The sequence below is a fragment of the Equus quagga genome, chromosome 3 (genome assembly GCF_021613505.1).
Source record: "Equus quagga isolate Etosha38 chromosome 3, UCLA_HA_Equagga_1.0, whole genome shotgun sequence".
Classification (NCBI taxonomy): Eukaryota; Metazoa; Chordata; class Mammalia; order Perissodactyla; family Equidae; genus Equus; species Equus quagga.
Window position 1 is genome coordinate 13,936,538 of NC_060269.1, and position 15,745 is coordinate 13,952,282.

Here is a 15,745-nt window from a genome sequence, read left to right on the forward strand (position 1 = left end):
TCAAAAGTTTTTTTTTTTTTTTCTTAAGGAGTTCAATTTAACCCCAGGTGCATCAAATTAAAGTTGTGTACGCAACTTATAGCAGGTCCTCCCCGAGTCCGAATGAATGTATGCTGAATAAACTTCCCCAAAAGATCCCAGTAAAATGTAAACATGAAAGAATGCTCCATACAGCTGTGGCCTTACCAATTGCCTTCTGCTGCACATCTGGCGGAAACTGGTCAGGAGCATACCACTGATAGTCCGGCTGTGTGGAACAATAAAACATTATTGTAGCAATATGGACTTCAAACAGGACATGGAGGCACATTAAAAATATAATTGTCTCGGTGGCTTTTACAATGCAGACAACACAAAAGTAGTTTCTACCCAGACGTGTGGCCAATCTCGCTCATCTCTCTTACCTCCCTCATCAATATCACCATCACCATCTCCCGACCCCCTCCTAAAGCTGCTGTGTGTTTGGCCAGGATCTCTACTACTTTGGGATTGTGGCATATTTTCTTTCTTTTCAAACAGATGTGTTTTGGATATCTGCAGAAGTATAAACACGTTTGTAAAACTTACTAGAGCCCATAAATCAAACAAAGCAATTTACCATCAACAAAGACTCTTTTTAAAACCCTCACACGGGAGGCAACAGGAAGACCAGGAAAACAAGAAGAAGTTTAAGGTTTTCTGGTGGTTTAACGAAGAAATCTAAGCCAGTAAGTGGGGACATGGCTTAGAGAGGCTCAGGATGGTGAAGCGGGACAGACCTTCCCCTTGGTACTGTTGCTCTGCAGAAACTAGTCTCTAGATTGCTCTGAGAGTTTAGACTAGAGAGGCAGTGAGAGGGCAGGGCAGACTGGATTCTTCTCTTGGGATTTTCTTCTAGGTTTACACCAGTTAAGAACAGCTGGAGGGCTGGCCCAGTGGCACAGTGATTAAGTATGCACGTTCCGATTCAGCAGCCAGGGATTCGCCAGTTCGGATCCCGGGTGCAGAGCAGACATGGCACTGTGTGGCAGGCCATGCTGTGGCAGGCGTCCCACATACAACGTAGATGAAGATGGGCATGGATGTTAGCTCAGGGCCAGTCTTCCTCAGAAAAAAGAGGAGGATTGGCAGACGTTAGCTGAGGACTAATCTTCCTCAAGAAAAAAAAAAAAGAACAGCTAGATATTGAACATCAGGGAATATTTCAAACAAGTTGCATGGACTAAATCATAAGCTATAAACTGGAATTTCAAGATACACTTCCAAGGCCCGTATCGCTGCATTTAACCACTTGGCATGGAGCAATTTCAGCTTTACCTGCCTGTGAGGTAGTCTGTCTTCCTGCTCCCAATGCCCACCTCTGCCTCCTACTTGTCCCCAAGACACAGAGAACATAGACCTTTTGTTCTATTATTCAATTACTTCTTGAAAATAACACAGGAAAATTTCTCTGACAATGAGCCAATAAGGAGCATTTACAGGGCCACCAGACCCCCGAAGTTACCCCTCAATTTCCATCACCGGACAGGACACTAAGGGCCGCTGTATTTAGTACAGTCTGACCTCACTTCACCCCGACTCAGACACCTAGGCTCATGGCTCCTTTTGTCCATGAAAAAGCTAGCAGAGGAAATGAGATCACCTCTGTTTTCTATCTCTTCGTTTATTTTTAGATGTCTCAAATAACACATAGTATAAGTGACGTGAACGTCAGTTTTATATTCCACAAGAGTTGCCAAAAGAAGGTGAAAATACTGTAATTTTACAAACACTATTGCAAGTGCTTCCATTCTGCCTTAGAAATAAGCGTGAAACGTGAAATATTCTTCTAAAGTTAACCCTGGGAGTTTTCGTCAATTCTACTGTTAACACCAAGATTTTGTGTAACTGATGACTGCTTGAAAATGTAGGCCATTCTACATGGCTTGGAACTTTTTTCAAATACATGATCTTACAAGTCATAGGGCAAGTTTGATGAGCTTTTATAGTAGGCAAATTTCTGCCTCCTTTCCACAAATGAAGATTTGAAGAAAAGAGTTCCTTTTACTTCTAGATAAACTTGAATGACTCGTTGGTTTTATAGTTAATCTTTGACAAGAATATTTCTCCAATTCCCCAACCTGTGGGAGCTAACTCCTAAGTAAATTTCTATCTCTTCATGTTTCTCACAATCTTAATTTACTTCTACATTCTGAAAAAGAAAAAAATTTAAGGAATGGTAACTGCGTTTGGAGATTCCCAGAATTGCTTCTGGCGAAGACTGAAAAGTCAGCAAATGTGAAGAAAAAGAAAAATGGGGGAGGGTGAGCAGACAGTAGTAACCAGCAACAACACAGAAAGACCCAAATTCTCAGCAGGGCGCTGTGTCACACCAGGGTCAAATAAGAGAAGCTCATTAAATTCTGACATCTTTCTGCCACCCAAAGAGACATTATCTCCTCCCCTGGGAAAGGGCTTGGAGTCACACTCAAATACCAAAGTATGAGAAGTGTCAGGCAACCGAGAGAATCATGCAGTCCATTGATGCTCTGCGAGGAAAATTCCAGTGAAAATCTCAGATTCTTTGCATAATTAAAAATACGATTAATAAAAACTAAGGGGGAGGGAGGTTGTCTGAGCAAATCCAAAATGCAGAAAAATGCATAATTTTTTTCCTGTATAAAGATTCTGTCTATGTAGGCAAATAGAGGGTGGAAACAAGCATCCAGAGCACGGGCAAGGGTGGGCTACAGCTATTGACAAGGAAGGGGTGGGCGCTTTGGGTCTGACTTATTCAGGTTGACTGTCCAAATCAATTCCACTCATAAATAATTGCTCCACTGTTCATTTCATTTTGCCTCGGTAGACACGGCCATAGAGAGCAACTTAAGTGGGTCACTTTTTCGTGGATCCTTTAAGAATATCCTTTCAATTCGAAAACGTCAAAAACTATTTTGCACAGAGGTAGCGATACCCGTAGTAGTTCAATATAAGTTTACAACAAAAAAAGGCATCTCCCAGACTGTTTTGCTGGATTCACTTTGCTGTTTTTTATATACAAAAATGTTCTTTTGGTAGAGTCAGGTATGTTATTAAAAACGACACACATAAAATGTTTTATCTTCGTTCAAGGAATTATAGCTCAATTGGATAGCTTTCAGTTAATATAGTGTCCCAAAGATAATTATGGGGTACATTGACCACTGTAACTGCAAATTAGAGGCTGACATGAAAGACAGGCTCTTTCTGTAGACAATATTATGTGCCAAAATCCCAGAATAACAGAGATCGTTTTTACCAAAAGAGAACACTAAGCACTTATTTGTTGAAATGAGAGTTCTTACTTACTGGGTGCTTCTGTAGGTCCTGCACAGCCCTGGGCCCCGTTGGAACGCATGGATCCTGCAGGTGGAAACCCAGGCTGCAGCGACAGGTTGGGAAACACATCTGAGGAGAATAAGGCTGTTGATTCATTGGAAGTGGGTGAAACTGGGAAGACACACCGATACTTGCTTCACACAACCCCAAGGTTTGGTTTAAATCCTAAGATTTAGCCTAAACCTGGCATAATCGTAACTCAAAATAGTAGGCGTGTCAATATAGACTCTGGGACTGATACAGGTGGGGCTCACTAGCCAGATTTTACTGAAGATGAAACTACAATTATTTTTCCATTTTGAAGAAACTAGAAACACTTGAAAGGCATACAGAGTTCAGTTTATGTTTGCAAGTTATCTTCACAGAGGGTCCTCGTTTAAGAAGAACCAGCCATTGAGCCATAAAATAAAATAAGCTTCTTAAGTTGCTGCCAGAGACTCCTAAGGCATAACTAAGTCCAGAAAGGAAATTAAGAACTAAGAGAAATAACATTCATTCCTTAAGGCTACTAGAGAACCAGTGGGATAGAATGATTCAGTGCCCAAGAAAATATTCTATTTTCTCAAAAGGCAAACATCTTTGATGTAGTTTCCACTGTAAATTGTGTAAGCAACTGCAGGAAATACCAAGGAAATGTATTTCCCAGGTGTCTGTGGGTCTATGACGGAATCCCCATTTGCATGAACCCACACTAAGGTAACGTTCTGTAAAGCACGTGTTTTTCACGAGCGTTAGGGTCGAGAGGCCTTGGCAGCTCCCAAGCACTCTCTGTCCACTGACATTTTAGTCGAGAATGAAAAGCATGGGTTATTCCAGGCCTTCTGTAGCAGAGCCTGAAGATGCCTTTAGCTGGGACCATGGGGAACTGTTGCAATCGGGAATAAACGTGTGGGTGAAAAAGTTGCCATTTCAACCATGACAAGAGGGCTTGGTGAATTTAGGTAAGGATCAACGTACCTGTTTTAATTGTTTTTCTAGTTTTTCTTTCTCCATCTGACAAGCTTTTATCTATGGACAAAATAAAAGCAGTTGTTTATCAAAGAGTTTGAATGGTTAGTTCTAACACTATTCTTGACCCAGCCGTCAGTGACCGACTCAGAAGCCCAAGGGGTGAAGCATTGACAGCAGTAATGCCAACAAAAACAGTCAAGTTTGGGATTTTCCAGACATGCATTGGTTCTGTCTTGAAATTCCCAAATGAAACTTGGAAAGTTGGATAGTTTCAAACCGTTATTCCAACCTGTTGGGGCTGTTATAATTCCCAGTTTTAGGCTGATATAGTTAGATACAGTTACAGATATAGACACAGATATGGATATAGAAACAGCTTCCATCATTTAGTGAATGTAATTGGAATTGGTCAGCCACGCTTTCAAAGGCTTCCACGATAAATTTTAGTTTTATATTAACTTTTTTTTTTAAAGATTGTCCCTGAGCTGACATCTGTTCCCAATCTTCTTTTTTTTCTTCATCTTCTCCCCAAAGCCCCCCAGAACATAGTTGTATATTCTGGTTGTAGGTCCTTCCAGTTGTACTATGTGGGATGCCGCCTCAGCATGGTCTGATGAGGGTGCCAAGTCTGCACCCAGGATCCGAACTAGTGAAACCCTGAGCCGCAAACTTTACTCGGCCACGGGGCTAGCCCAGAAGTTTTACATGTACTTAATACATGCCAGACACTGATGTAAGTGCTTTACACATGATAACTCACTGAATCCTCCCCACACTCCTATGTGATACTTCATATTCTCATCCCTATTCTACAGATGAGGACACTGAGACATGTGATGCTGAGTAACTGGTTCAAAGTCACACTGCTGTACTTTATGGCTTCTCACTATCGAAGGCCCAACCTCATCCAGCAGAGTCACTCACCCTGGGTTCCCTACACACCTGACACACCTACAGAAAGCTGGTTTTTCTTTGACTCTTCAGTCATGCTATTGTCATCCCCACACCCCATGTCCCACACCCTATAAGTCATGGTCAACCGTCCCCTGCTACATGGCACCTTGCCAAGTCCCACCTATCAGAATTATTCTCTCCTTCCTTGGTCGTCCCATTCAGCTTTATACATTTACTATGCAACTTTTTACAGTCCAATATGTACTATGTACAGTCAATGCTCATTATTTGCACAAGTTCTAGAAAGTCACCATGAACACTGAAGTAGTGAATCCTGAACCACTGCTCAAAGGGAAATGCAGCATTAGGTTCCTACCAGCTTCTGGTGATTCCATTTTTCATTAATTGATCAATATATAATCTTATTTTATGTGTGTTGCTGTTAAAAACACCTCATTTAATATATATCGTTGATCCTTTAACATTGAACTCACGGCCAACAGCACTATATTCATCCCTGAATGAAGCTTATCTAACACCTCTGTGTAAGGCACATCACAGCCTTTGTGTGCTTAGCAACACGAGACAGGGCTCCAGCACTATCATTGGGGGTCATTTTAAACAATGCAACCATCGACAAAAAGCACAAAAATGCGAAAACTGTGGCACTAAATAGACCATAAAAAGGACACTTTTTACAGCATGAGAGCTGAGACAAGAATAGCAAGGATCATTTTTTTATTCCCTTACAGCCTATAGCAGAATGCCTTGCAGAAAGAAAGCATCAAAATTACCTTACAAGGAACTGAACGTGGCATACTACTTATACAACTAAATGAAACAATCAAAAATGTCCCCTTCCAATAGATGACAATCATTTATGAAATACCTGTGAGACACGACCTGAGCTGGATGGTTTTGTATAGATTTTTTCACTCAAGCCTGAGAACAACTTTGTGGAGTCGTGACGTAGGTATCATTATCTATATTTATGGTGAGTGTACTGAGAGAGGTGAGGTAACTTGTTTTAGAGACAGAAGTTTTAGAGTTATAAGAAACATTTTAGAGATCATCTAGTCCAACTTTGTCACTTTACAGATAAAGAAAAGGAAGCACAGAAAAGCTGACTAACTCTCTCAAGGTCATCATCGACTGTCAAAGCAGGCACCAACAGGGGACTTTTACCCCTAAATCCCTCCTACTCCTGAGTATCCCTAATTAGTTTTTACTTCGCCACACTGCCAACTTATAAATCATTGGCTTAAAACGTCCTTAGTGATAGAATGAATAAACTCTGGTATGTAGGCAACTAGTACCAGAATAATTTGACCTAAAAATTCCTTTTTGGTCAAATGGTCCATTTGGACTACAGATAATATGCTATTCAAATAAGGTAATGGCAATTCTACTAGACTATGCCATTTAATCTGCTGTTAATACATTTAACATGGATTGTTAAACCATCTACCACATCTTTTTGTGAATTCTGTCATCCTTTTACCAGAGTGAAGGAGACTTTTGAAAAATAAATGTTTGGACTATCATTATTTTAAAGAAAATTTTGATGGTTTTAAGATGTCACCAAGATCTTCCCTTAGTTTATAAGCACAGTTATACCCTAGTGTACTTAGATGATACATTTATTTTGTTGATATCAATCAAAAATTATAGATGACACAGGAATGAAAACTATTTGTGGAACATAGTCTACAACATAAGTAGATGGTTACGTATTCCTGGTTATGTTAAAAACTTCTATAATGGCAAGGACACTGCCAATCTTAGACACAATTTATCATCAGTTTGAGCTTAATGTAATAGAAAGAATAAAATTAAAATATGGCAGGAAATAAAATAATTTCTGCAGCGATAACAAAATAAATTAAGGCAGCTTTGCATGTAAGACATAAAAATTGAACCAGTAATTTTCTCACCCAGAGTAATCAGAACATTTTCTCACCCACTGTTTTATAAAGTAGGTTGCATGAATTATTTTCAGAAAAGAATTTTATTATATTTTACCACTAATTGATTCTTTCCAATTTCTTAGAAAGGAAATGGTTCTGCCAAATAATTTTTCCATGTAAAATTAGGAATTTCAAGTCAATCCTCGAAAAACATGTCAGAGAAGAAATTAAAGTTAATTCACAATCCACTTTGTATTAGGAAGAAGAAGATGACAAATAGTTTAAAATTTCTTTTAAGACTGAGAATCTTGAAGCTACAGAGCTGTCACAGCATGTGCCACAACAATTTCCTATTTATTGAAAGCTTTGCATGATTTTGCAAATCAAAAATTTTGTGGTTCGTTTTCTTTCCTTAAGCCAAAATTGTGTTAGGTACATTTTTCTCATTAACATCAATATTTATCCATCACGGCAATTTCCCAAGTCTACTTTTAATCTATTCTATTACACTTAATTTTAGTATGCTTACATTTAATATATCCTATTTCAATAAACTGGCTAACATTATCTGGCTTCCTCAAGAGTGCTCCAGGAACATTCAATCTGGGAACCCACTGAACAAAATTCTTGGTTTCACTAGATATATAAATGACATTTAGAAATATGTATGTTTTTAGAAGACAGGAACTTTCCAACACAGCCCTTCAAAGAAAATGACAAGAACTTACAAACAACTTCACTGTACTGGAGTGTTTTGTTTTTAAATTTGAGTGTGAGGTAGTTCAACTCCCATTCCACCAAGATAAATATGAGAAAAAGATCAAAAGAATTGGATTTTATAAAAGACTTTGGAATCCAATTCCTTGTGTAACTACTTAACACACTTAAGTTAAAAGAAATCTCCAGTCATTTTCATCTTCTTACAAGATTGTTTAAGAATGATTTCATCCCAAGTGCTAATCTCTCCAAAAAAAGCCAATGTCAATTAACAGAAGCCAAAAAGTCTTGATTTCCTCTTAAATGAGAAAATAAAAATAAAACACACACGTGCTGGCAAAGATTATTTTGTTTTGACTTATACCTGAGAATTCAGCCTGTTCAACTGGGATTGAGAAGTTTGATTAATTTGCTGTAGCTCCTCTTTCTCTTGATTGAGTCTTTCTCTGTCTGATCGTTCCTTTCTGAAGTCTTCTTCATATATTTGTACCTAGGAAATATTAACTTGCTGTTACTGTCAGCGTCCTTTTCTCTTAAGTCATTGAAATGATTTCAGAAGAGGTGCTATGCAGCCTTGTCCAATCTGAGGCATTCCTATCCTCTTTTCATGAATATTTCTTCATGGTGAGATTTCATCCTGATACATATGACTATAATTTTATCTTTCACATTGTTTAGAGTGGCAGTTCTCAACTCTGGCTCCTTGAGCATGTATCAGGGATTCAGAAGTAAAGTAATAAGATGGATATTTTGAAAAAAATTCCCCTCACCCATTATTCTGCTGCATATTCCATTACTATGATAACCCTCACCCTCCCAACCCTGTCCTAGCGTTAAACGTCACTGTACTGTTTGGGAGCTAATTATTCATGCCCAAAACAACGCTTTGACATGCGAATACTGCTTGAAGTTCTAAAACACGGTTCACTGACAACAGATGTTAAGTGAAGCCACTAAATGTTGACATGCAAGGTTTCCAAATATAAATTATAGGTTGAACACAAAATAGAAATGAAAGGCTCATGTATGTGAAAAAGCAAAGCATGATTGTTAAAAGGTATTCACAAGTGTTGCCCTTTATAAGTAATTTTGGGGGTATGTCATAAAAAAAGAAAGAGTAATATTTTAGTGGAATGCCTCTCGAGAGGTACTCCAAAGAAACCAGACAAGTAACCAAACCAAAAAGAAAAACAGATTTAATTATTGTTGATTTGAATTGACATAGTGTTGACTGATGGCTTGGAGACCACTATGTGGAGCTACGCAACCAAATGAAACTTAGGGAACGAAGCAAAGGAATTTCTCTAAAACCATGATTTAAATGACAACTTACTTTGGAAACTCCTAGCTGGTTTTTGTCTATTCACACTAATGCATGTTGTACCATCATCACCCACAGTGCAACAAATTTTAACTAGAGGTTTATCACTTTTAAGTCAATAAAAATAGAAGGAAATGTAACAGGCAAGAGAGGAAGAAATGCAACATTTAATATAGATCTAGATGCAGATATAAATATTGAATTTTAAGGCTTTATCCACCAGAAGCATTGCAAGGGAACTATACCCAGCCAAGCTCACATTTTGTTTGGGTTTTTTCTTTTTGGTTGAGAGCTGAGGTTCAATTCCAGACACAGTTAAACTAATGCTCTGTAAACAATTTCCAGAGGCATTTGAACTGGGAGAAGCCTATCTGATCAGAGCTGAACACTTTATCACACACAACAGTGATAGTGATCTCATGACTTTAGTCAGCTGGCCAAGATTCTAGCTCAGTTTCTTCATAAATTTAAATCCTTTAGTGTTTCACATGGTACTTAGTGATGTAATGATTGTGGGTGCCCAACTAGAAATGTGTGTCGTTAAAATGTGTACGCAGAAAGTTAGCAAAAGAGCCACACAAACACTAAGGAGATGGGTTCTGGTAAAAGAATTCCTGTCATTGTCTGTATCAAATATAAACTAAACCATTACCATAAACTCCATGTCTAAGAGTGACTCTCTCACATGTGGTGTGCATTATGTGAGAGCATCGAAGATGATTCAAGTGTCTGAACATAAGCACTGCTTTTTTTGGAGGAATCCTGGCTAGCATCAATGGTACTTTAGGGGTGGAGAATTTGGCAGAGCTTTAACACTCTGACTACTACCCCATTCCCCTAAAGGGTTTATTTTTAAGCTATATATTTGATCCTGAATGTAAGAGAGCAGATCATTCAAATGCAGTTGATAGAAAAAGAAAATCCACCTTTACCATCAAGTGCTCTGACTTTTTTAGATTTACAGATAGGCTATTTCCTATGAAGTAATAACTAAGTAACAACAACAGTATCACAATTGCTCAATTCTTCCATGTATTGCAGCAAGAATCCTTGTCATTGGCACTTGTTCAGAGCAAAACAGCCAATGAAGCATACCCAGGGACATCAGAAAAATAAGACTTCCCAGCCCTGTGTTCTATGACACCCTCATGCCCATTGCTAATGTATTACAGACAATGTGTGCTTCACGGATCAGAATTCCTACATATATCCCGTATTTATCGATATCACCACGAACTGTTCCAGCCCTTTACCTACACTGCTTTATCTAACCTCTCACAAGAAAGAAGATATGATATGCATGGGTGGCCCCTCAGCTAAGTCAGCTCCAGCTGGTTGAACTAAATTTAGACTCAAATAGTTTAGGCAGGGCTCTATCCCCACAGCTCTGTGCGGCTGATACATGCAGAAGCTAAGACAGGGCAGCCTTTATTCTGGCTGTCCACTTGACAACAGTGAGTGAGGTGGAGGGGGTGGTGAGGGCGAAACCATTGCGCATCAGTAAATTGCTAGGTGGTGCCATCCATGAGTTGGGTAGATGAACAGATCTGTCTCTTCAGTGATTATGAGCAACGCAGAGTATTCCCTTTAAAACTGCCCTCATTGTTCAAAAGCCTGGAGGACAGCAGCCACAGAATAACAGCCAGCTTCTACCATTTTCTGAAAAGGTCCAGACTTTGGGTTAATAATATTTCCAAAATAAATCACGTCTACACGAATCTCTCTAGACCCAGTGTCAAGAGAATCTCACCGAAAGGTTAATTAATATGCCCTTCTTTTAACTGTATGATCTTGGGCAAGCCATGTAACCCATCTGAAACTCAATTCCCTCTTTTATAAAGTGTATGTTGGGCTAACTGATCTATATTCTCCCATCAAGCTTTAAAATTAGATAATTCTAATGAAAATAAATGCAAAAATCTGTGACATATTTTGAACAGCAAAGCTTCCAAAATGTCCAAAGGAGCATGAGCAAAGGGATCTACATTCTCCACACGATCGTGCCACTTTCAACTTCTCACCTGCTGTTTGAGAACTTCCATTTCTGTTCTCATCTCCTCATGGCAGCACTCCATTTCAGACTTTCCCAAACAGTCCTCAGGACATGAAGAACACTTGATATTCAAGGCTTCCTGAAGAGCCTATGTTTAAGATAAGTACACAGTTGATCTAAGAGTTACCACATCCTACGAATTCCCCTATAATTCTTGCAATCATCTCAAATGCACCTGCAAAGTAGAATTTCATTTTTAATGCTACTTTCATGACTGAATAACTTTCTTCTTTCTGATTTTCTAGCATAGATCTATTGTTTTTCCCCAGAATCTCTGTCTTTTCTTCATGATGATGCTTATGCTATTCAACTCTCATTGGCTTTCAAAAAATATTTTGTTTTTTTTTTAAAGATTTTATTTTTTTCCTTTTTCTCCCCAAAGCCCCCCAGTACATTATTGTATATTCTTCATTGTGGGTCCTTCTAGTTGTGGCATGTGGGATGCCGCCTCAGCGTGGTTTGATGAGCAGTGCCATGTCCACGCCCAGGATTCGAACCAACGAAACACGGGGCCGCCTGCAGCGGAGCGCGCAAGCTTAACCACTCGGCCACGGGGCCAGCCCCCTCAAAAAATGTTTTAAAAAATTATTTTATTGAGGTCATACTGGTTTACGACATTGTGTAATTTCAGGTGTATATTATTATATATCAGTTTCTGTACAGATTGCATCTTGCTCACCCCCAAGAGTCTAGTTTTTTGCCATCATCATACATATGTGCCCCTTTACCCCTTTTGCTCTCCCCTGCTCAACTCTCATTGTTATTTCAGAGGGCTCTGACGTCGAGCCCCCTCCACCGAACCAATCATGAAAGGAAAACATATCTTCAGGCTTTCTCTAGATCTTCTGCTTCAATCAAATATACAGTCTATCAATAATGCTCAAACTTTAGGGAGCACCAGAATCACCTGGACAGGGAGCAAACGTGCCCATCTCTGGACACTACCTGCCCCCAGAGACCCTCAATCAGGCGGTCTGGGGATAAGGTCGGAGAGTCTGCCTTCCTCAAACGCTGATGCTGCTAGTCTCAGATGACATTTTGAGTAGTATTTTGCTATATAACCATGTCCCCAGTAGGAAAGGGAAACCCACAGCAATGTGAACCCGACAGATTCACTATCCGCTAGAGCTGCTGCACTGCTGCTCCTCTACCCTTCCTCCTCGCCATCCCGTGCCCGCCCACCTACAGTCACATTTACTAGCCAGTAAAACATCCATTAACTCAAGACAGGGTGGAAAGAGTACTCTGCTTTCTTGACATCCAGTACAACCTGGTGTTTTCACCTTGAGGTGAGGAGGTGAAAGACATTAAGAGACACTTAGATTCACCGACAAGATTATCATCCTTCTCATTAGCGCATGGTGGTCTTACATATACTATAGTTTGACAGATATAAAAGACATTTCCTCTCTTCAGAAGACCTTGGTTCATGATGAGTTCAATAAAATGGCTGCCAAAAATTGTAATACAACACACCTCATCCTGGTGCGGTCCCAGAGCCCACCCACGGTATGGCTACTTGCTCATTATCGAATGAGTCTTCTATACAAATAGAAAAGGTTCACTTTCAGGGCTCCAAGAACTCATTTCCTTGGTGAGAATTTCTTTAATAGTTTCAATGATGTTTGTTTGATGATACTATTAGTAACTCACATCCCTGCATTACTAAACAATATGTTCATAAAGGTAGGAAAATAAAAGCAAATTTATGGGCTCGAATATGTGTAGACAGACTAGAAATTTCCCAATAGAATATCTTATAGTCTACGGATACTGTCTAGCCTGATGTAAATATCATTTTTCAGGAAGTTGTGTAAGAGAAACAAGAACTTTCTTCCTTCTCCAAGAAGAATTTAAAGAAACAACAAAAGTTGTTTAACAATTTGTTTTGTTAGAATTTGTTGCTAAGCTATATAGTTATAGAAAGTATCGTAATAGTTATAATTTAAAAAAACGTGTTACTATTAGCCGAGAGAATCTACGGTGGGGAAGCCAAGCGAGTCAAGACAATTAAATATGCTGCTTCTGTATCCTATACTTATGAATAGACTATTTTTGTGGGTCTTGTCATATTTGAATTTCCTGGTATACTTTTCATGCTATTTAGGCTTCTAGTAATTTTGCAAATGAGTCATAAATGAAAGGTGAGTCTAATAGACGTTTATTCCACCTTGGGGTTTTCCAATTTCCTTGAACAAACACCTGTAACCTATTCTAGAACAGTAATTTACCATCAGCACAGATATGCTAAACAGATCTACCCATCTCACAGTGGTGAGATGTTAGACAAATTACTTTTGCCCATGGGTGGCACTGGCTGACTAGCCTCAGGTAATTTCTCTCACTTTGGTTAGACATCTGGCTTCTCTTCAAGAACTTGATGAAAACAATGCCCTTGGGTATTTCCTTCAAAGCAAATAAGTTGAATTGAGTGCACATAGTTGTGTGAACTTCTGAGAACCATATGTTAATTACTAAACTGACACGCTACAAATTTCTGCCGAGTGAATGGGCCAGCAGACAGTCCACTTGTGCAAGTCGGGTGGGCCCCGATTTCCACGCTGTGATGTTCACTGAGCACAATCAGCTACCCAAATCGACATTTGGAGTAACTTCTATTTATTACAGTGGTAAAAAAGAAAAGAAAAATCTACAGTCTAAAATAGGAAAATAATTTCTTACATTTCATTAGACACAAATACATGAGCTAAATGAGAAATAATTCTTATCCTAGCTCATCACTTTATATCTACGTTTTCTAAGTGACAGTTTAAGGTATAGATGTCTGGGATGAAATCTTTTCTGGCTTGAAGCACCTTTTTATTTTTCCTCACTACTCATAAGTAATGTCTTATGCCGGTTAAAGAGTGAATCTTAGGGCCAGAATTGACTATTGCACACACTATGCACTAGCTAATTTAATTAATTAATTGATTCAGCCATTCATCTGTTCAACAAATATTTAAGAACATACTATGAACAAGGCCCTGTTCTAGGCACTCAGAATGCAGGAGTGAACAAATGAGAAAAACCCAGGGACACATTATGACAGTTGTCTTTGAGAGTCCCTTCCCCCAAATAAATATATATGAAAATTATATTTTTTAACTGCATTCTCTTAAAGATGAATATATTAATATTAATATGAAAATTTGTTGTTGTTGTTGAGGAAGTTTGCCCTGAGCTAACATCTGTGACAGTCTTCCTGTATTTTGTATTTGGGTACCCACCACAGCATGGCTGCTGATGAGGGATGTAAGCCGGCACCTGGGAACCAAACACGGGACACCAAGGCAGAGGGCACCAACTTAACCACTAGGTCAGGCCAACCTCAAAAACGTTTTTTCAACATCAAAGTTCATTTTTTTCTTCTGATTTTAAGAGAAATGAAACATATTAATGGGCCACTAAAAGTATTGTGGGCCCTCAACACTGTGCCTACAAATGCCTGACAGAGAAGTTGACCCTGCAAAAAACCTATCCTCATGGAGCTTACAGTCAAGATGGGGAGACAGGAAACAAATAAGATAATAAATATGAGATATTAAACATACATTAGCAATAAATTTCAAAGAAAAATTAAAAAAATACTAGAGGTGGAGTCCTTTATACAAAAATCCTCTTTGGGAAGGTGACTTTTGTATAAAGATCTGAATTTTGCTCAAGTCAGTTTTTCTCATTGAGATTTTATGATTATAATCATAAGGGTTATAAAATTTTTACTAACTTTCAAAAAATTTTTGCTGACTATAAATACAGATACACAAAAATGAAGGGTGCACACGGACATGAGCAAAAAACCAGAGTTCTTGGCTGTTCTAATTTCTACAGGCCTTATATCCTTATGTCTACATTTAAAGAAGTAAATTAGAGGATAAAAGAAAGTTTATCAAACAATATATCAAAAATCGGAGAGATTTCAAATATAATCTCAGTTAACGTTAGTTCCTCTGATTGATTTGTGGAGAATTTCTAGCAGAGAATAAAAGGGAAAATTCATTTGCCCTGAGTTTGTATCTCTGAACGTTGTTTTTCTCTCTGAGAGGATAGAGAAGTAAATTGTTTTCAAAGTCAGTCTCCACTTTTCCATTTTCTCCTGAATAACTTGTCCCACAAACAGGTCAAATACAGCATTGCATTTATGAAGCACCTTGTCAACTATACACATACATGCTTAACACTTTGGGGATCTTTAAATGACACCTGTGATCACTAGTTAACTACAACATGGCACAGTCCAAAATACAGGCATGGAGCACGTTTTCAAGGCCAGTCAATCACCTACTCTTGTTTTAGAAGCAATTTCTATAACTTTGGTTAAGAAATATCTAGCTATCTAGATATCTCTAGAGATGCCTATCTCAACTCAAGCATAAGCTGCAAGTACTCCTGTGGGCCACATATGACGTGGCTCTTGGAAAGGCAACAGCAAAGGATTTAACTTTCTCCCTGAACAAGCCAGTGATCCCTTCCCCAGAAAATTAAGCTATTCGTCTGTAAAACAACATGTATACACACAGACACTCATGCATCATCCTTCTGCAGCATTTCACAGGTAGGTCCTCT

At 38.8% G+C, this 15,745-nt stretch overlaps 1 protein-coding gene across 1 annotated transcript in view; it reads right to left on the reverse strand.

Moving 5' to 3' along the window:
* The window catches only part of TNIP3 (TNFAIP3 interacting protein 3), a 67,991-nt gene that overhangs the window by 8,496 nt on the left and 43,750 nt on the right, over nt 1-15,745 (reverse strand). The window contains exons 8-12 of the mRNA XM_046657172.1: nt 11,148-11,267; nt 8,170-8,295; nt 4,294-4,344; nt 3,307-3,405; nt 187-247 (exon numbers count right to left, since the gene is read on the reverse strand). Of these exons, the coding sequence (XP_046513128.1) occupies nt 187-247; nt 3,307-3,405; nt 4,294-4,344; nt 8,170-8,295; nt 11,148-11,267 (457 nt within the window). The remainder of the gene's footprint in view (nt 1-186; nt 248-3,306; nt 3,406-4,293; nt 4,345-8,169; nt 8,296-11,147; nt 11,268-15,745) is intronic.